Raw genomic sequence first — 22,312 nt, 5'->3', positions numbered from 1 at the left:
TGTGTATTAAGTTTTACAATAAACCATCAGTGTGCTGGAATTCCTTCTATATCCCATTAACGTTAACAATGATCCCTTTTGATAAACTGAAAGTAATTAGTAATATAGAATTATGTAAGACTAGTAATTTTATGTGATGCTTTTCTTTGCAGAAAAAACATCAAGCTGAAAAGGCAATGACTACCAGAAACCAACATTTAGGACATTAATTACTGCATTCTCTTCTTAGAATGAATGTCAAACAGCAGTAAAAGAAATTTTAAGTTTTATGGTATGGTCCTAAACCTGGTAGCACAACAGAATCACCATCACTTATAAGGGAAACAAGCAAACCAAGTTTTCCTGCACCTTCAGCTCATCACTGACTTGGTGAAGGAACAAATCCTATGTTCAGCACATCATGAGAAAATATGTGGCATGTATATTATATAATATATATGTGATATGTGCTCACTATATATTCTGCATTATAGTATATATTCTTTGTATATAGAATATATAATATATAGGACATATACTGTACAGGAGATACATAGGATATATAACAAAATAGGGCATATAACATGCAGTATATTATACATTATATGGTGAACATATATTGTATATAGATTATATAGAGCAGATATTCTATAGAATATATTCTATAGAGTATGTATAAAACAAAGCATATATTATGTGATTATATATGGGATATACTCACTCTATTGTGTATTACATAGTATATATTACATATATGTATTCATTGCATGTAGAATGTTATAGGTGTAACATATTTTATACATTTTTATATATGACATGTGCACTGTATATTATGTAGTATGGGGTATATAATGTATATTAAAATAGTATATGTGGAATATGTGTATTGCATATATTCTGTATTGTACATATATGTAATATATAATATACCTTGTGTGTGTATATATATATATATATATATATTTTACTGAATTGATTTCACGGGCCTACTCCTCAAAGAACAAATGTAATACCTATTTTACAATGTATTTATACATACCATATTTTGCTTATATATTAACTACAGATTTTTTATTCTTCCTAACAAGCAATTAAAAGTATATTTACAGGTAAGCAGTAAGATTAAGTGCTAATTTATGACACTATTAAAATTTTTATAATTTCTCAAAAACAATTGTAGACATTTTAAATGATTTTATTTGACATATTTCTGAGTTCTAAAAAAATCTTAAAGTGCAGCATTTTCATTTATCAGCAAATGTACCATAGAAGCTCATCTTAAAAGAGCATGTAAAGAGCTTCTGAAATTTCACAAATGTCACATCACAGACAAATTGGTATAGCTGTTTTAAAGGTTTGGCTGTCCACATCTTCTCGTTATAGAGCACAAGGAAAAATAAGCACCAGTATAAACTTGTCCTATTGAGAGAAAAACAATGTTCTCATGAGGAGAAAGGAGCATATAATTTCTCACTTTAGTGGCTTTTGTTCAATTACTTGATTTACCAAGAAGGTTCTCTAGGTTCAATTATTGAACAAATTATCCTTAGACAAATGTCAAAGGGTCCAACATTTGTATGGCTAAAACGTTTCAAAGAACATTAATCATGCTAAACTCTGTTATTCAGTAAAGACTTTAAATGAAATTAAGTCTACTGTCTTTTCTTCACTATAGTATTAAGAAGATTTCACCCTGAGTTTGAAGTGATAGCTCTTTGGTCTACTCGCCGGTACAGGCAGCAGTTTAGATGTAAATTACTAACACACTCATGGTTCCAAAACTAAAAGGGAAGAAGGGCAATTTAATACCAGCCATTCTAGAAAAATAAAACTAAAGAGTTTCTGGGAAGCTCTTCCTTAGCTCAATAAGAGTCCTGAGTCTTGTGGCCGGGCAGCAGCCTCCAACCTGTGGTTATGACAGCACTCAGGGCCTGGCGAGTCTCAGTGAGGGCTGCTTCATCAGTTTCTGCTGATGTCTCACCGACTGAGCATCCTCAATGGCATTAAAGACTCTCTGCAAAACAAAACGGCATCATGAACTGGAAAGAACTCAGGCTATCTGGTGAAAGAGGAAAATTCAGATGCAGGAACTGAAGTTCTCTACACAGGTCCAGACACCAACGACAGAGTCTAGCATCTACACACACAATGCAAAATCCAAGCATCTCCTCCCTCAGGTTGGAGCATGGTATGCTATTTTGAGCACACCTATCCATGCAAGGTTATAATTGGAAGAGCTTCTGGGATGTTATTGTTATTTCAATGAATAGTTTACCTGTGCAGTGATGGGATCCCTCAGGTAAATTTTCCGAAGATAGCCTGAACTGGTACTGTCTTTCTTGTGGAACAGACTCTGCTCCTGTTTCAAAAGAAACAATAGCAGAAAAGAAATCATTCTTGATAAAACATCCTTTAATTATAATTACATGTTTAAATGTCAACTGTTATTTTATAACCAGGAGGCTACCATTATATCCATGTATAATGTGAAATAAATCATCTTGATACAAAGTGAGTGACTGCATATGCAAAATGATAGAATATGTGAAATTGGATGCGTACACATCTACCTGTATAAAATAATGGCTTTCTGCAGGCAATGACAAGTGGCCTACAGAAACACTACTTGATAACTCATCACATCTGACAAATCAAAAAGCACTTCCTTCAATTTCCTGGGCTGATAGATAAAATTCTTATATAATGGAAAATACATTGAATCAATTCTCACCATTGATGTGAGGAAACTGTAAAGTATATGCAATGGCACAGTCTGTCCTTGCTTGAGAATCAGGTTTCATACCAACACTTTCTAAATCACAACGCTTTACATATCCTGAGGTAATGCTTAAATACAAAAGTGCAGGGTAACATGGTAGTTCTACTCTTGTATTTAATTTCTCTACAAACAGCAAAGAAAACACAAAAGAATAATAGGTTGCCTCATCTTTATTAGCCTTTGGGCAGTTGCTTTTCAGAAAGCTTTTGTATTAAGGACAAAGTAACTATTATTTAGAGAAAACCAAGGTATTTATAGAAATTGACAAGTTGGAGATGTTTTTGTTTTTGTTTTTCCTTTTTTGTGCTGGCCCAGGGGCTTGCACTCAGGGTCTGGACTCTGTCCCTGAGCTTTTATGCTCAAAGTTAGTGCTCTAGCACCTGAGCCACAGCTTTCATCCTTCCAGCTTTTGTTTGTTTTGGTGATTAATTGTAGGTAAGAATTTTAAGGACTTTCCTGCCTGGACTGGCTTCAAACTGGAATGCTAAAATCTCAGTCTCCTGAGTAGCTGGGATTAAAAAGTATGAACCTACACCCTACTCTGTGTAACTACTTACACAAAGACTTTTTTTTTTTAATATATTACAGGGTATAATGATAGCAACAATAAAGATGATACTGCATCTTCAAAAACTTTGTGTAGTTAAACTGTAAATGAGCCAGAAAGTATTGGTTTCTCCTCAACGAATTTTTGGCTCTAGAGCTGTGATTTTCCTTACCTTAGCAGAAATCTTGAGCAGATTTTCATCAACAGTGGGGGGAAATACAAAGTCTTCAAATGGGCACTGCCAATCTACAGTCATGTGGCCGAGGAGTTCAACTTCCTTTATACACAACACTCGCCTGTTTTGCGAAGAAAAACCAAACCACAATTATTGTCCCTGCGTTGCGCTCTGCTGGACCACAAGTAAACAAACAACAAAAACTGGCACTAATAAAAAAAAGTAATTTAGTTTTAAAAATGTCTGAATAACTGTCAGGTGGAGAGCAGATAGGACATCCTCTATCTAACAAAGCAGACTTTCAAAATTCCCCTTCTCCCAATTTGGCACAACTTAAGAAAGTGAATTTTTGTTTTCTCTAACTGGCCAAAAAAACTCAAGAGGGAAATCACCTTTAAAACATGTAAGGAGTAGGCTGTACTCTCATCTGGAAAGCAACAAAGACAGACACCCCTGAAAATGGTTTACTTGGAAAATTATTAATTGCTCTTTACTGTCAGTCATTTATGCCTTCCAGTCAAAAAAGAATGTGCACACCAAATGTCATAACCTCAAATGTCAGCAAACATTCACTTTGAGGCTACTAATGAACATCAGATTTGAACACTTCAATGTTAAGGCACTGAGTCACAGAGAAAGTATCTCATTTTCCTCAACAGCAATAAAAAAAAATACTCTTTAAAGGGCACCCATGTTGATTTCCCACACTGTGAGTCAGACTAATTAAATTACTGATGTAACACTACTTGATTTTAAGTTCCTATTACAGAGGCAAAACTAGAAAGTAAAGGAATTCAATACTTATCTACCTATGTGGCAGAGAAAGAAGGAAATTAAGGTAAGGTCTCTACTTCTTTGTTGGTGGTGTTGGGGATTGACCCCAGGCCTCGCACTGAAGCAAGTGCTCTAAGGTTGTCTCCCCTCCCACCCCCCACCTCCTTTTGATTCTTGCTTTTTTGTTTTGTTTCTGAAATAGTAATAAAAGAGAACGTTAACCTAATCATCTGATTTGTCTTGGGGGAGGCTGGGGGCAATCTTAGGATTCTGTCCAAAGAGACCATGACAGTTACCTTGGCAAGAAGTGGTGAGGACCTGAATTCAAAGACTGAGACTGGACATGGAGTGAGTAGACTTAAGAACTGGGCCTTGGTGACTGAGGGATATGGAATATATAAGTGGGAAGACAAATGACTCTCTGATGTGGAGTTTAAGTACCACAAAGACTGGTGGTACTATTTACAGGAATTCGAGGGAAACGAATGCGTTTCTTAATATTGCATCTTACAGCTTTGAGACAGCAAGAGGGAGATGCCTCAGTAGTCAGGGGAGAGAGATAGATAGGTAGATAGGTGGGTAGGTAGACAGACAAACAGACAGACAAATAACAGGAATTTGGATAAAAATCTGTAGGTGAGGTCTTAGAGACCTTCCTCTGAGAGCATGTCACATAGAAAATGACCATGATTTGAACTGGACCATGGGGCAGAAGTAAGAAAAGAGATTTAAGATGGTAGGAGACTTGGGTGGACCTATCTATATCTGTATTTTTATGATTCTAGAAAATAAACATTTTGCTCCTGAAACATAGGTCTCCAAATCCTCTGCCATTTTAACCTTCAAACTTGTTACAATCTACACAAATAAGCTTTAGTTTTATTAAAAAAAAAATTGCTCGACATTAGTACCTATTTGTAACCATAAGGACTGCCTTCCTGCTTCCAGGGATAGCACAGTGGTATCGGTAAGTCTCGCCTTCCGATTTTTTGACATGATTCTGAAAAAGATGCAAGAATGAGATTTGGGAATATCTCGGTTTGGGAATATAAATGTGTGTGTATACACACTCACACATACACACACACATACACATATGTATTTAAATAATACCTATAAAATAGCCAGCTATAATTACAGTGCTATAAAAATTTTATTAGAACAAAAGCACAATTCTACATACTGGTATATTAAAATATTCATAGAATATTTATAAATTAATTTCTACTACTGCTTTAAAAGGAACTATGCATCCAATGCTTACCAAATAATTTTCTGATAAAACACACTTTATTGTTCAGTGACAGAAATTAAAAACTATGTACCCCAAGTAATCATACATTTTAGTTAGGGACAAACATAAATAAATATAAAACTATTATATTAACATTTCAGGGCCTTTTACAAAGATGTCCATACTATGAAACAGGTCTATGAACTGCCTAATATAGAATACACACAATTTTGAAATCTAAGTCTTTTTGAAAATCAGATCTTTTGAGGAGTCTGTGATACCTTTTAACAGTTATGACTCCACCACTGACTTAGGTAGAGGTAGACGGCCTTCACATGAGAAAAATCCAACCCCACTCATATTTAATTGTATAGATTAAACATGCATCAAAAAATGTAGTTACATTTGAAATTATATTTCTGATTTAAAAAAAAGAAAATGTAATGTTAACATTAATATGAAGAATTCCTAAGATTTCAAAATAGTTGGCAGTTTATTTCTAAAGACAAATAAATACAAGCATAGGATAAAGCAAGTATAAATTACACACATTAAAATATTTGCTTTTCAACTATCTTAAAGCTACTGATTTGAGCTGAACATGCATTAAAAACAAGAAAACATTGGTTTGATAAATGCTAGTAAAATAGTATTGTTGAGATTATAATGCATAAAAGATCAGGAGATAATACACATAAAAATACAGAATATAGACACTGAGTAAAAGCATATAATGTATTATCACCAAGAATACAATGCTGGTATTATTAAAAAATAACATCAACATAAACACGAGCAGAAAAAAGCACACTTGATGCAATATTTCAATGCTTCATTACACATTTTTAGAAAGATTGGTCCCAAAGCATTCCTTGAGAACTACACAAGGCTATGAACAAAAAGAGAAATGCCCACGGAAGTGTCGCCTCACCCTGGGGACAAGGCTCAGAGAGGGGGCCCATTCACAGGAGTGAGTGGTCACTTGCCTCAACAGCTCACCTATGTGAATTAGCTAAGAGCTCTTGCCAGGCCTCAATTTCTTCAGAGAAAGTGAGAAAATAATGCACTTATAATAATGTAGTGCATTTATCTTCATCTTAAAATTCAAATAATATTAAAATATTTAAATTCAAAATCCAAGTACAAGAAGTCCTACCTACTGTTCATCTTGTATATGTTTTCATTAATTATAAGGTTATTGTGCTTCAACCATTGAGAGCTCTTAATGTATGATTTATACTTTAGAGAAACCTGTTTAGTACTACTAAAAAGCCACTAAAGTCCAAGATTCAGAGAGAGATATTCATTCAGCCACTGATGGCAACAGAAGACCAGATTTCTTGATAAAATATTCACTCCTTCTTCTCAAAATGCAAATTGAGGAATTTAACAATATTTCGCAAAAGGACCTTTACTCATTCACTTTTTTTCCCCAAATTAATTCTAAGGAAATAACATAAAATATGAACAAGTAAAAGGTATGATTATGTATATTACAACATTCCTATTGTTAGAATACAATTAGAGACCATTTAAATGACAGGAATGGGAAATAGTCCAATACAAAATACAAGGTTACCTCTAACAGATGTTAATGTAAGTATTTTTAATGTTAATGAAGCATTTCTATATATAGAACAAATTTAAAACCAAAGACAAGTATCACAATTTTCAATCTTGAATGATCATAAGAATAAAAATAAATATCAAAGACTGATTATATATACACACACATACATATATACAAACATACATACATACATATATACATACATACATACAATGTGTTTGTGTAGTATATAAATAGTAATTAGCCTAGAAGACTAAAAGGTATATATTCTATGAAAATATTGTATGTGATTTAGTATTCTCAAAACTGAGTATTAAAGAATACAGAGGACTATTTGGGAGAAAATAGGGATCAAAACATCCCCAAATAAATTGGGATATATCTATTTTAAAGTAAAGGCTAAGATAACATAATTTAATGTTCTAGGACGCTTCAATATTTCCAAGTTTTGTTAAGTTTGGTCCCATAAGGACAGAAGTCTGTTTTCTTTTGTGTATTGAGCAGTCTAAATAATAAATACTTTTTACTCAACTAACTGATGATATCAAGATTGGCAAGGGAGAAAAATAGTCTAAATTCCTCAATTATCAACACCTACATTTTCACCCATGGGAAAAACGACCTAATCCACTCAGAAATATATGTTCTACTTCTTCCAGTAATTATAATAAAACTGCAGTAAAACTAAAAGGTGTGTAATCTTCATAGAAACTAAGAAAGCACATGACTGTGTTTAACTAAAATAATAGTTTCATGAAGTTTTGTGCTTACTGACATAAAGTTGTTAAAACAGAAATCACAAAGCAAAGGTAAGAAGCTCAATAAGCAAAAAGTAAACAGGAAGAACAAAAATCTTAAGTTACCAGAAGTTCCTAAAAGTTAAGTCTCATTAAAAACAGTATATCCAGGAAAATTAAAAACATTACTTTTACCCAAGAATCTTAGGAAGGGCAGTTATTAATTGTGACTGAGAAGGCAGCATCTTGGATTAGTTATTGTGCTTGATTCTCATAGAAAACTGTACACATTTGGCTACCCTCCATTATTCAGGCACACAAAAAGTTTGTCAGGTACTTTCAACATTTACGTGTCTTGTTGTAATTTAAGTACAGTCTTTCTCTTTTTTTCTTTCCTTCCTTCTTTTCTCTTCCTCTCTTTCTCATTTTCCTTCTTTTTTCTTTTTGGTGGTACTGAGCTAGAGCCCAGCGCTTTACCATGCCAGGCAGTCCCTCAACCACTGAGCTCCATTCTCTAAGGACCGAAGTCTTCTCTTTCCTAAAGCCTCAACAGTCTGGTCTTTGAATGTCCTTTTTTTCTTTAAAGTGCTTGTTTAAATGTGAAACATTCAATCAGTCATTTCGACAAAAGTATATAATCCAACTGGACAGATGCATGTTAGCAGTTCCACTGTCTTCAACACAATATATAATATATTAGAAATCAAGTTTGTGCTTTGGTCTCAGTTTTAGGGGAAATTATAAATACTGTCAAATCAAACAAAACATTTGCATCATTTATAAAATTGGAAATTAAAATATAGCTTATTTTGAGAACTATGAGGACACTAATTTCAAAATGGTAATTTGTAATTATTTTCTCATTAAGATGAATCTTCCTTAAGGATTTAAAATTGCAAACAATTTTTAAGAAAAACATATTCAGTTGCCCACATAAATAACTTGCTAATTAAACATGTTCTACTTCTATTAAAACTAATAGTTATGAAATAAATATAACCAATATGGAGACTTGATGTTTGGAAAGCATAAATGCTCAAGGCTTACAAAGTATGTAATATCCTTATAAAATTACTGTTACTTATTTAGCAATAGTACTAAGGGACTGAAGAAGAAAAAATAAGAGACTGAAGGGCCAACTCTCATGTGCCAACTCTTATCTGAGGTCTGAAAGGGCAGTTTCAGAGCAACTGACCTGTCAGTTTTTAAAACACAAACCTTGGTAAATAGTTACACAACTGAAAACATTTAAGTGTGAAGTGGGAGGCAGAAATCTGTAAGTCCATCATTAGGACTCACAAATGTAAAGAAGACATTCACCAGATTGGATATTTCTTTGCTTTTCAGCTTTACCTGAAATACGCATAAACACAAGAAAAGATGAAATTTACAAACTGACAGTGAAAGTATGAAGTGGAAAATGGAGAAGAGCTGATTTCCTGCATCCTTGAGTGTTTTACTCTTATCTCTCAGTCCTGTGCAGTACTATCGGATATGGTACCATTTTCATTTGTAGCCAAGCCACTACTATAAAAGCTCAGTCAGAGTGAGAGTTTAAAGAAAATTTCATTAAAACTGACTCTCAATCTAATTCACGCACAGTCAATACCACAGTTTGTTTTGAGTTTTAGGGATGAAATCAAGCAGTAGTATAGGAAACATTTACTCCTGTTTTTCCAGTTCTTGCTGTGTAGGCAGAAAAAGAAAGAAAATAAAGTTAGAAAGCATGCAAAAAGATAAAAGGTAATCATGTACAATAAAAATCAAAGGTTAAAAATGATGAAGCGTCATTTTTATCTTAAAGTCAAGGTAAGAAAATATTAATAAAATTCCCCTGGGGAAAAGTCAGTTATGGGATAATAACAATTAAATGTATGTACATATATTTAAATGCTATTAAAAATCTTAATTTTTAAGGTTCAACAAGATTATAGTAATATATAATCTTTTTTCCTCTCTTCTAGTTCTATATAGATGAATAAATCTAGACACAAAGTAGTGTAAATAAAATGATTTGGTTGGGAGAAAAAGCAGCAGGATAATTCTAATAACTAGCTACAAAGCAAGAAAGCAGGGCTAACAACATTAACTGAGTGAGCCACCCACAGAAACAGTGCCAGAGCCTATGCCTTATTTTAACATTATCTTGTCTGCACAAGAAAGCTTGACTCCTGTGCAGAAATAAATTGCAAGGTTTTGCCATTTAACATGTCACACTGACATAAAACACAAATAATGAAATACTACTCTACAAACCATGTCTAATCCTGGAAAGAAGTTCATACAATGGGAACTTTTAAGAACCACCCATGAAATTCTGGTCATTTTTAAAACCTTTAAAATTTCATTTTCCTCATGACCCTGAAGAACAGTTTACCTCAAACAAGTCCGAGCCCTCCGATTCCTGCCTGTCATAAGGACGAATGATGCCATCCTCGTGGATGAGGCGAGGTGGCCGGAGGCTGGACACTTCCTCAGTTGACTCTGCTGCCCTGAATAAGAAAACAGGGAAAGAGTAAGAAAACAGGGGGGGAAATCTTTCAAAAAGAATACAAATGCAGATGTTGACTTACAAGTTATTCGTTTTTTTTTTTTAAAGCCCCCTGGAATTTGCTCTAAATAGCATAAAAAATATAAACTCCAAGTCTATCTGATTCCAAGTGTAAATCCACTCTTTTCTTAAAGCAAATGTCAAAGTCATCCACTCTTCGTGTTCCTGATGACCAGCAAAGAAACAGACATTGGGTATGTGCCAATAAATGTGTTGCATACAAGAGTATATGATCCCAAATAACTTCCCATTTCCTTTCCAGTGGCACTCTATTACCTTATAAAGCCCTCACAGCTTACAATTAGACTTGAGCTTAAGAGCAGGACAAATATCTAATTTAGGTATGTATCCTGACAACAATTAGCATGCAGCGGCATACCTTCCACCCAGATATACTCCTTTACCTTTGAATGCCTTGAAAAGTACTGCTGGCCATGTCTATGATTCCGCCAGTTGGACGTGCCACAGCGCCCACAAGTCCTTTTCCAATTCCCTTAAAGAAGCCTGCAGCCCCTTCCTTTTTGGCACCTTCAGAAAACCAAAGACAATGACCAAACAGATCATTTTAAATGAGGATCTATGATTTCAACAAATCCCTGAGCCAAATCTAAGAACCTACAAGAATCTGACTTCCTAAACAAGTTAAATTTAATAACTCACGTGATATACGAGGATTCTCAAGTATTAAATGCAACTTCTTCTAGACTTATTGAATCCGAAACTAGGTTAGGACCAGCAATATGTGCTCTGATAGGCATACCACACAGTCCTGATCCATGCCCAAGTTTGAGAAGTACTGGGTCCAGGAGTTTAATTAGTACCCGTGATTGGGAGGTCTGGCCAGAAAAAAACATTTTTTTTAAAGTAGCCTTGTTGAAAATAGCAAGCAAAGTCTAAACACACCTACTAATCAATGTCTCTGCTTTTGAGAAAAAATATTGATTATATAAACTCTACTTAGTAATTCTCTCAATCAAACTATCTAGAAGCAATAACCATACATAAACTCTTTAAGATTTGGTACAGGAAGAAAATATTCTCCACCTACCTTCCACAGGTTTGGTTATTATTCCAGTCACCCCACCAACAACTCCCTGGAAGAGAAATCAATAATAGTTTGGACTGAATGATTTAAATTCAACTTAATTTTAAATTCACCACTAGAGGTCTCTACAGACATACTAGAAATACCTTTTTAGGAAGGACTGAGGATTTAGTGGTCATATGAATTATATATATACACTTATACATAATAAACACTTGAATTTTACAAATATCAAATCACAGAAAGAGTAGTAGAAAGGGCAGTAAAACAGATGACAAGATTAGCCACGGCTCCACTTTCAGCCTTTTTGGTAGTTAATTGAAGATAAGAGTCTCATTCATTGGCTTTCCTGCCCACACTGCCTTTGAACCAAGATCTTCAGATCTCAGCCTCCTAAGTAGCTAAGATTACAGGTGTGAGCCACCAGTGCCCAACCTTTTTTTTTGGTACTAAGAGGTTGAATCCATGGCCTCACCCTTGGTGCTCTACAGCTGAGCCACACCATTGGCCTTTTTGCTTTATTTTCTGAATAAGGTCTCAAAGTTTATGCCCTGGCTGACCTGGGGGCACAATTCTCCTATTTCCACTTCCCATGTAGCTGGGATGACAAGTGCACATTATTGTTTGCAAGACAGAGCCTTGCAAAGTGTATATGTGTGTGTGTGTGTGTGTGTGTGTGTGTGTGTGTGTGTGTGTGTGAATTAGATTGATTGATTGATTTTTGCCAGTCCTGGGGCATGGACTCAGCTGAGCACTAAGCACTTGGACTGAGCACTGTCCCTGAGCTTCTTTTTGCTAAAGGTTAGCACTGTACCACTTGAGCCACAGAGGCACTTTGGGCTTTTTGTGTTTATGTGGTGCTGAGGAATCAAACCCAGGGCTTCAGGCATACAAGGCAAGCACTCTACCACTAAGCCACAGTTCCAGCCCCAAACTTTCTATCTGACTTCACACTGAGATCCTCCAGATACCAGGCTCCTCCTGATCTCCATCCCCTAAACAGCTGGGATTATGAGCCTGAGCCACCTTGCTTGTTGTGTTCTGTTTTGAAAGAAATAATCTTGGCCAGTCTGTTTGGGCTTTTCGGTCTGATTTGTTGTTTAGGTAGTGGGGATTGAACCCAGGGGATTGAGCCTTGTGCATGTTAAGTAGGGTCTCTACGCCAGATTTACTGAGTCACAAATCTTTAAGCTTCATTTTCTCAGTAAAAGTGAGTTGAGTGAAATGATCGCCTATATTATAAACACACGGAAATAAAACTAAAGGACACAAATGAAATTGAAAAGAATGGAAAGACTTAAAGAGTGCTCGGAGCATTCTAGTCTCACTTATAGTTTTAATTCCATATTAAAAGGATACCTTACATGTTCTTATACTTACAGACCATCCATACCGTACTGGTATAACTAAGCAGTATTTGTGTTACTTAGGTAAAATTGAAAGTCATGAAAGGCAGTTCTGGCTTATCACACTTAACAGGCACACGATGCTCCACAGAAAAGGTGAGTGGCAGATGGCCTGAAGAGTTCCTTACCCATTTCCCTGTAGCTCCTTCCCCACCTTCCACAACAGTGCTCACATGCCCTCCCGATAGCTCCAGGGAAGCCCAAACACAAGACTGTGGGGGTGTGGGGGCAGCTCTGGCAGATATGCAGGGGAAGGAGAACTATCTGTCACACCTGCCTAGACTCATCAGAGAGAACACGTTTGAAAGTGTACATAGAGAAAAGTTCAATTTCCTGAATATCCACCAGGAGGGCTTACTCTCAGGAAACCTTTTCCTCCTCTGGCCAGGCTGTCTCCAAAGTCTTTAGGCTGCCGACCCATCTCTTCTCTCCTTTTCTGTTGGTATTCCTTGTCCATTGTAATTGCTGCCAGTCCTTTCCCAACAGAGCCAGTGATTCGAGATACAACACCTGCTGCACCACCTTCCAGGAGACCCAGAGAAGTAAGTCACACTGGTATTCAAGAAGTGTCCTCACAACACATAATAGGCACTGCTTTAAACTAACAGGGGCTTCACATTTGTTCTCATAACCAAAAATGCAGATTTTTTTTTCCTGCTGTCCATTAAGAGGATGAATAAAACTACTTCAAAGTACATTCATTCAACACTACAAAGACATTTTAAAAACCTTGCAGGCCATTTTCAAATTACTTTTACTTCAAAAACAAAGAGATTGGTCTTCTAAAAAGGATCATTAGGGAAGTAACCTTTCGTTTATTGAATATAATCATTGCCTTTCACAAACAACACATTTCATAGTAATATACAAAAAAATACACATATATGCCAGTAGGTGATACATGCCTACTAGGTGATACATACCTACTGTGTGCCCAAAGAGACTTCTTACACCAATCACTAATCCTTCAGCAAATTCTTCCGGACCTTGAACAGCACCCTGACCACAAAAGAAGTTTACTAATTAAAATGTATTTAAGTTTAAGATTTTTAATCTAGTGTTTTAAAGTTTCCATGAAGAAAAGAACATGTGAAGAAATACTGATAGAACATGATTGGTGATTAAAAATACTTTGAGTCCACACCATGCTAGGATATTCTTTTTTTTTTTAATTTATTAATTGAACACAAATTTTTTGACAAGGTGTTGTGCAAAAAGGGTACAGTTACATAGTAGGGCAGTGTGTACATTTCTTGTGATATCTTACGCCCTGTTTTTCTATCCCTTCTCTAGGTCAGGTAGACATATATACAATATACAATGTATCAAGAACCTATACAGTAGCCACGTGGCCACGCCCAAGAAAGTTCGCCTAGGGCTCATGCTAGGATATCCTAACAAGAAGGCAACACTGGTAGACATGAATCACTGGCTTCAATCACTGTAGGAAGCTGGCCTCCCAGCACGAGGTTCTACCGGACTTCCAAAGCCAGCTGAGTCCACATAGCTCCAGCTCTCCTTCCATTTACCCTGTCTTCTCTTTCTCCTAAACCTTCCTAACGCTGAACTACTGAACCCCACACAGAGGCAAATGAGTATGATAAAAGCTCAAAAATGAAGTAAAGTCAGCCCTTCTTCCTTTCTCTTCCCTCCTCTCCCTTTCTTTTCTCCCTCTCTTCTTTTTTGGAAATACTGGGGTTTGAACTCAAAGCCTCATCCTTTCTACCAAGGCTCTCTACCACTTGAACAGCAACCCAGCCCTTCTTGCTTTTATTATTTTTCAATAGGGCCTTGTTTTTAATGCCTGGCACAGCCCAGGCAATGATTCTCCTATTTCTGCTTCTTGAGTGACTGGGATGTGGCAGGTACGCACCACACAAAGCACTATGCACGCAGAATTTATTGGCTGAGGTGGGGGTCTCAAAAACATTTTCACTCAGGGTTGAACCACAATCCTCCTGATCTCAGCCTCCTGAGTAGCTAAGATTATAGGTGTGAGCCACTGTACATGACCAAAAAGTTAGATTTTTAGGCTCTCTTAGGCCTTTCTACTATTACAGAACAGCCTTCAAAAGAGTTTTTAATCTACCTAGCACTTTAATACCCTTCTAACTATATTAAATCACTTAGATAAGCACTCTAGTACTCTCCTTTCATTCTTAAACAATCTTTCAATATCATCCCAAACACTTTAAAATAAAACTATATTGGGCTGGGGATATAGCCTAGTGGCAAGAGTGCCTGCCTCGGATACACGAGGCCCTAGGTTCGATTCCCCAGCACCACATATACAGAAAATGGCCAGAAGCGGCGCTGTGGCTCAAGTGGCAGAGTGCTAGCCTTGAGCGGGAAGAAGCCAGGGACAGTGCTCAGGCTCTGAGTCCAAGGCCCAGGACTGGCCAAAAAAAAATAAATAAATAAAAATAAAACTATATTTCATTTATTATTAAATAGTTTAATTTTTAGACATATTAAAAGCAAATTGTCGGGGGCTGGGGATATAGCCTAGCGGCAAGAGTGCCTGCCTCGGATACACGAGGCCCTAGGTTCGATTCCCCAGCACCACATATACAGAAAATGGCCAGAAGCGGCGCTCTGGTTCAAGTGGCAGAGTGCTAGCCTTGAGCGGGAAGAAGCCAGGAACAGTGCTCAGGCCCTGAGTCCAAGGCCCAGGACTGGCAAAAAAAAAAAAAAGCAAATTGTTACTTGAGCTACTGAAAACTAAAACATCCATTTTTTTTATATCCATACTTTCAAATAAAGTATCAATACCTGAAAGGGTTCATAGAACAATGCTTCAACTCCTTCAGACAGACCTCTGATTAATCCAAATGGGTTTCCAAGCACATCTAAGCCCAACACAAGGACATACATCTGTTTCAAGAACTAAGGAAGAAAAACAAAGTAAATTAAGCACTTGACAAGTGCTGAAACAACATCGCTATGCAGTAGAAAAAGGGGGTGCTGCTTAAATTGAGCCGGTTATAGGAAAGTGGTGAATACCACCGCCATATCCATCACCTGATGGACTAGGCCCTGCCCCCAGCACTTTGCATGGAGCTTTCAAATCAGACAGCAGTAAGTGTTAGGTATAGTCAGTTATATAACTTTGGATAAGTCACTTGGTTGCTACTAGCCTCAGCTACAAAATGAGAGGTTAGACTGACCTGGCATGAAAGCATGTGCATATTCAATGTATTTAAAATTCAGTAATCACTAGCTGCTCTAATATTATCTACTATGACTCTTACAAGTCAAATAGACAGCGAACAATCAGTAACCAGAACCAAAATAAGAGAAAAGATATCCTGTTTGAACACGTAGCGACTATACTGTATGTGTATAAATAAAGACCACAGGAAAACACGTCTGCCAGCGGAGGATGCACAGAGGCTTCGCGACACACCTTGATATACACTGCTGAGCTGCAGAGGACCAGTGCACAGGAAGAACTGGCTCAGAATTCCTCCAGCAACGCCACCGGACTGCAGACTACACTCACTAAGCAACTCAGGTCTAATGACTCTCAAATTATTACTCTCTGCCAAGGTGGTAAAGATACAATCATATAGGGAAAAAGGCAGTGAAAGGGAAAAAGGCAGTGAAGGAATTAAGTGTATAGAATGTGGTAAAACCAATGAAAATGAAATTAATCATTAATAAAACCACTAAGTAATAAGATCACAAACTGATTAAATTACATAAACATTCCTTCATACTAGTCATTTGATATTCACTTAATAATGGTCTGTGAAGTATATTTTGATAGAAAATTACCTGCTCACTGTAATGCCTAACAACACTCCACATGAGCTGGTCCCTCTTGTAAAACTGGTATCGAATTTCATAATAAGCAAGTCTGGGAAGAGAAAAAGGAAATTTCAAAGATACTAAGATGATATTCTGAGAAAAAGGGACTTGAATTTCAGTAATAATGAATTGTAATGAGTAATTCCTTCACAATTAACTTTGTAACTCTACCTCAAGCAATTTATGGTTGACAGCTTAATATTATGGTAACAAAATTGTTATTACAGATGGTTTAGTGTCATGTAAGTTTCTAATAAAAATAAAGAAAAAAAGAATAAAGTGTTTTTTAGAAGTCACCCATAGGGATGGGGATGTAGCTCAGAGACAGAGCCAAGGCTTCTCTGGTGTGCCACCAGGCTTCCATCCCAAGCACTGCACACAAACAAAAGCCAACCATGATACAACCCCTGCTAGATCTTTAAGTTTATTCTTTTCATCTCACACTTTGGATTCTCTCTTACCTTTTCTATGTAACTATCATTTTTTTTTAAGTTTCTCTTTATCTTTACTCAAAATCCATGTAGCCATTTTGAATGGCTATACAGCATTCTATCATGCACCAGAGTCACAAGGAATAATTCTTTGTCAATGACTATAACTCTTCAGTTACATTTCAAGATTATTTTTTGAACTGAATTCCCAAAGACAAAGCAAGGCAGCAAAATATCTAGGCCTTTTATACACACAGCATTCCAGGAACACTGGCAGTATTAAATGTGCTCAAATCTTAGACTCACCCATCTAATACAGGATTATTCAATCGTTTTGATAATTTGCTTTAATTTGAATGTATTCTTTGATAAATAATACCTAATAAAATCTATCTACTACTTTGTTTTTTCCTTTCTGTAAATGCACTTACTGTCTTCTGGCTATTGTATCATTGAGTCTTTAGGCTTTTCTTATTAATAAGATCATGACTCATCCTCTTTTCATATATGCTATTGTATTTCTCCAGTTTTTGTTTTCAATGACTTCCTTAAACAGTGGCTTGGTGGGTGGTTTCTTTGTTGTTGTTTTGTTTTTTAGTAGAGCACTTGCCTCTTGTAGACAAGTCCTGGGATCAAACCCCAGAGTCAAATCCTGGGATCAAAGTAGGCAAGCGCTCACCACTGAACTACTTTGTTTTTATTTATTTATTTATTGTTGGCCATGGGGCTTGAGTTCGAACTCTCTCGGCTCTGTCCCTGAGCTCTTTCACTCAAGGCCAGTGCTCTACCACTCTAAGCCACTTCTGATTTTTGAGAGGTTCATTTGAGGTAAGAGTCTTATGGGGTCTATTCTGCCTGGGCTGGCTCCTAACTGTGATCCTCAGATCTCAGCCTCCTGACTAGCTAAAATTACAGGCACGAACCACTGGTGCCTGCTCACACATTAACTTTTTATGTAGTTAAACTTATCTGACTTCCTCTACTAACAGATCTGATGATAACTTCTTTTTGAACGTCTTCTCAGTTTGCTTTATATATTTTATCCTTAATTTCTTCTGAAATTTATTAGTGTACATGTAAGACAGCAATAATCTAAAAAGAAATTTATTTTCACTCAATGACTTACTTTTATGCCTTTTTCAATTGTTCAAATAGAAGTTGTTGAATGTATACATATCTGATATATATACATATTCTCATTAAATGTAGCATGGAGTTCTTAGCTCTACATTTGCTTTGTAATTATACTGAGTCTCACTTTATTGATACATAATGCTAGACCTAATTCAGTGGTAAAATGCAGTCAATTCATCATGTACTACAATACTCATTTCTGTTCTACATCCATGTATTATTTAGCTATGCATAACTGAAGAAAATACACTTTTGCCTTGACTGTCACGATAAGATAGGCAAACCTAGAATATAACTAGAATGGACTTAGTATAAGTTGTAGGGTTTACTAATCTTCTAGGATAATATTGCAAAAATGAAGACATTCTCAGAAATCTCAGGTACAAATGCTGCCCCACAGGCTTTAACTGAAGTCTTACTTGAATATAAGGTCATCCACGTCAGTCAAAGTAGCACCTATGCTTTTCAACAGTAGGTTGACAGAATGAATCGCAATCATTTCCTGCTTTTCTTTGTCTGATTCCTCACCTCCAGAACCCAAAGACAGACTCAAATGTAACTGAAAGAAAAACAGCATTCAGTACAGAACCAAGAACTTTCAATTACTGTCCTAGTAAAGCCTAGTATTGCCCTACATCTTATAGGACAACCCACTTATATTTTGGTTCTTACAGTTTGTTTTTTTAATAAAATACAATTAGTCTAATCCACACATGGAATTCTATTTTCATTCAAAGTGTATAAATGTCATTGTGTTCCTATGCAGAAAACAATATCCTTTATAAAATATGATAGTTTTAAGAGGAAAAATATTTCAGCTGGCACACAAGTAGTCTGCCAGTTCAAAAATGGGTAATTATTTTCATCCAACTAAAGTACATCATTGCTGCAACAATTAACAATAGAAATTATGCTAAAATCATATCATAACAATAACGTGGCAATTACGGTGAAAAATTAACATACTGTCAAATAAACTTTTAAAGCAACAAAAAGGCTTTCAGCTTCCCCACATCCTCCAACTAAGTACTCAGACATGAGATTTTTCACATTGCTGTTCAACTTGTATTTTGTACTATGTGCAAAAACATATGAAGACACAGACAAATGAATTCAACATGCATAAGCAAAGCAGATAATCATCTATCATTTGGTACTTCCTGATCATTTTACCTAGCCAGGAAGAAAAGCTCAAGTAGGATGGAGTAGGGCAAAGGCAGGAAAGTTTGATGGCTATTTTTTCTTTAACATGGATGTTTACTTATGTGTACAACTGGGGAGTGCTGAGATCCTAGAAAGGTAAGCGCGGGTGGACAGAGCTCCAGCTTTCTCTAGGGGAAAGTTACTATGATCTGAGACTATAGCCGCCTATTATTCTCATTATTCAGTTTCATGGCACAATTTCCATTGTGACTCAGAACTCAAGTAGGTGAACTGCCATTCTTTAATACCCCCTAGATTATCAAATCCAGAGCATCATTTTATACCTTCACAGTAATTTTTATAATAATCATTCAGTAAATTTTTTTTTTTTTTTTTTTTTTTTTGGCCAGTCCTGGGTCTTGGACTCAGGGCCTGAGCACTGTCCCTGGCTTCTTCCCGCTCAAGGCTAGCACTCTGCCACTTGAGCCACAGCGCCGCTTCTGGCCGTTTTCTGTATATGTGGTGCTGGGGAATCGAACCTAGGGCCTCGTGTATCCGAGGCAGGCACTGTTGCCACTAGGCTATATCCGCAGCCCCTCAGTAAATTTTTAATAAAGGTATTAATTCAAGAAATAACAAATCATCACTTGCTAATTAAAAGGAAATTGAGAATTGTTTCAAGAAGCAGAAGTGGATAAGGGACAGTGATAGAGGTCTGAGATTGATGGGTACACACTGTATACATGTGTGGAAATAACACAGTGAAAACCCCTTTGTATCACTAAGGTATGCTAGTAAAAAAAAATAAAAGAATGTGTGTATAATCTATCACATAAAGCAATATCGCTTTTAAATCTCATAGCATGTCTAACATTCCAGTTTAAAATAATACTATTTTATAAATCCATTAATTTAGTTGAATTAATTGGTAAATGCGATTGAATATAAAGTGCTATGAATAAGTGTTTGAGAATGTAAAGGATCATCAATATTTTAAAGAGTTGCTTGATTGTATATATGCTTCATTACACAAGTTTAGAGCATTATGGTTGATAGCGTTTGTGAATTTAGTAAGCAGTCACCTTTCCTTGTAAAAGCTAAAAAGAACAACAATAAGGGAAAAAGAAAATGGGTTCATAAAGTACAAAATCAGGCAAGTGAAAGGTATCCAATTTTCCACTCCTCTAGTTTTGGAAGGGGGATGACAGCACTTGGACAGTTAACACCTACTTCAGCATTTTCCCATTCTGGTCAGGGAAGCCATTACAGCTCTGCCTAGACACTGATCGTAGTTACAAAGTGCAACCAAAACATTAAACAGCACTGAGCACTTCTCTGCTTAATTAAGAAATGCCTTTGTCAGCTTCTTCCCAGAGTAAAGGGTTATTAATTCAACACTAGAGAACATGCTCTGGTGGTTTCTCTGTGGGGATTATAGCTGTACATATGTCACAGAGAATTGTCTTAAGTATTATGATTAATCAATGAAAATTCCTGCCCAGTATTTGATGCAACAAATTAAAAGCTACATTTCTACATTGATCTTTTAAAAGTTCCAAAACAATTACACTAAAATTTTAAAGTATTAATTGTAACAAACCTTAACAGGAGATATATGGAAATGTTCAAAGAAACTAAGAATTGACATATCAGTCATTGAAGTCTCCATTAATTCTGTGTTTAGTGTATCAATATCTTGCTGAATTAACTTTGTCTGAAAAAAAATCAAACCAATAATTTAAAAAATTACCTACTATAACAATTATCTAGAAAATTAGATAGCTGATTTAATTATTTAAAACTTCATATTTGGACCAGTAAGTAAATATTGTTACCCGTTTTCTTTCAGCTTCCGGGTCACTTGCTGGAGTAAACAGTGAGATCACAGCTCCCAGAAACCCTTGATCAACTTTTAAGGCCATTTCCTGAATGAGGACCATAAAATACCTACAGAAAAAACAACATTTAAGATAGAAAAGGGGTCCCATCAAACCTAACATCAATGGGTCTTAAAATTAAAACACGTAGAGTATACTTAGACTTAGTCTTCCATTACGGTGGATGCAAGAGTCTTGTATTTACATTCAGAGTCCCAGCTTCCCATATCTGTCATGTCATTATAACTAGAAATGTACCAAGTATCATCTAATTTTATATTTTATTTATTTATTTATTTACTTTGTGGGTATGGCACTTAAACTCAAGGCCTGGGCACTGTCCCTAGGTCTCTTTGTACTCAAGGCTAGTGCTCTACCTCTGGAGCCATGGTGCCACTTCCAACTTTTTCTCAGTAGTTTATTGAAGATAAGGGTCTCTTGGCCTTTCTTGCCTGGGCTGGTTTTGAACTGCAATCCTCAGATCTCAGCCTCCTTAGTAGCTAGGATTACCAATGTGAGCCACTGGTGCCCACCTGTATCATTTAATTTTTAAATTTCACTGCAACTGCTCGAAAGAACATGGCTGACAAATACATATTCATTTATATTTCATAATACAACTGAGTTACAAAGAGAAGGTGGGTTAAAGGAATTCTGCATTTTAAAACAGGTATAGACAATTCTTCAAGTAAGAATAAACAAATAACTTCAACAAAAGTTAATCTACATGTTCAATTGGAAAATTTTTAGTTTCAAAAGAATAAAATTTGTTTTCAAAATGGGTCCTCATTGTAAAATCCTTTACTTAAAAAGCAGGAACCTTTACGTACTTGAACTGTAAGACTTTACTGTATTCGTTGAATCTTGTAATCACACTCACGTCAATGAAAGGTTTAGGCTCTACAGGAAGCAAGAATAAAGGAGAAAAACTAAACTTTATGCTATGTCAAACTAGTGTGTACTTCTCTTTTATAAATAAGTTTATATTTCTTTCTTTACCTGAATCCAAAGCAATAGACTTTGGAGGAGCTACAGGATGAAAAACAACAGGGAACATTGTACCTGGTAACTGATTATCAACCTGAAAGACAAGAAAACCAACTTAGTAGAAGGATTTAAA

General features: G+C 36.0%; 1 protein-coding gene across 4 annotated transcripts in view; it reads right to left on the bottom strand.

The window, feature by feature from the left end:
* Positions 1-693: 693 nt before the first annotated feature.
* Positions 694-22,312, bottom strand: part of Vps13c (vacuolar protein sorting 13 homolog C) — a 137,791-nt gene continuing 116,172 nt past the window's right edge. For 2 of the 4 annotated variants that reach the window (XM_048332995.1, XM_048332997.1), the window contains exons 68-83: positions 22,192-22,273; positions 22,023-22,092; positions 21,151-21,262; positions 20,916-21,029; positions 18,592-18,731; positions 16,575-16,656; positions 15,570-15,683; positions 13,721-13,796; positions 13,156-13,319; positions 11,395-11,440; positions 10,751-10,874; positions 10,173-10,287; positions 5,166-5,254; positions 3,478-3,601; positions 2,255-2,338; positions 694-1,993 (exon numbers count right to left, since the gene is read on the bottom strand). In XM_048332995.1, coding sequence (XP_048188952.1) covers positions 1,904-1,993; positions 2,255-2,338; positions 3,478-3,601; positions 5,166-5,254; positions 10,173-10,287; positions 10,751-10,874; positions 11,395-11,440; positions 13,156-13,319; positions 13,721-13,796; positions 15,570-15,683; positions 16,575-16,656; positions 18,592-18,731; positions 20,916-21,029; positions 21,151-21,262; positions 22,023-22,092; positions 22,192-22,273 — 1,626 coding nt within the window. In that variant the 3' untranslated portion in view covers positions 694-1,903. Of the gene's footprint in view, positions 1,994-2,254; positions 2,339-3,477; positions 3,602-5,165; positions 5,255-7,281; positions 9,482-10,172; positions 10,288-10,750; positions 10,875-11,394; positions 11,441-13,155; positions 13,320-13,720; positions 13,797-15,569; positions 15,684-16,574; positions 16,657-18,591; positions 18,732-20,915; positions 21,030-21,150; positions 21,263-22,022; positions 22,093-22,191; positions 22,274-22,312 lie in introns of those variants that run through there. The other 2 variants (XM_048332996.1, XM_048332998.1) reach the window with 2 other exon arrangements.

Source organism: Perognathus longimembris, chromosome 23, assembly GCF_023159225.1.
Source record: "Perognathus longimembris pacificus isolate PPM17 chromosome 23, ASM2315922v1, whole genome shotgun sequence".
In the NCBI taxonomy this organism is placed as follows: Eukaryota; Metazoa; Chordata; class Mammalia; order Rodentia; family Heteromyidae; genus Perognathus; species Perognathus longimembris.
The sequence above is the reverse complement of the archived record's forward strand: the minus strand, read 5'-3'. Positions and strand labels throughout refer to the sequence as shown.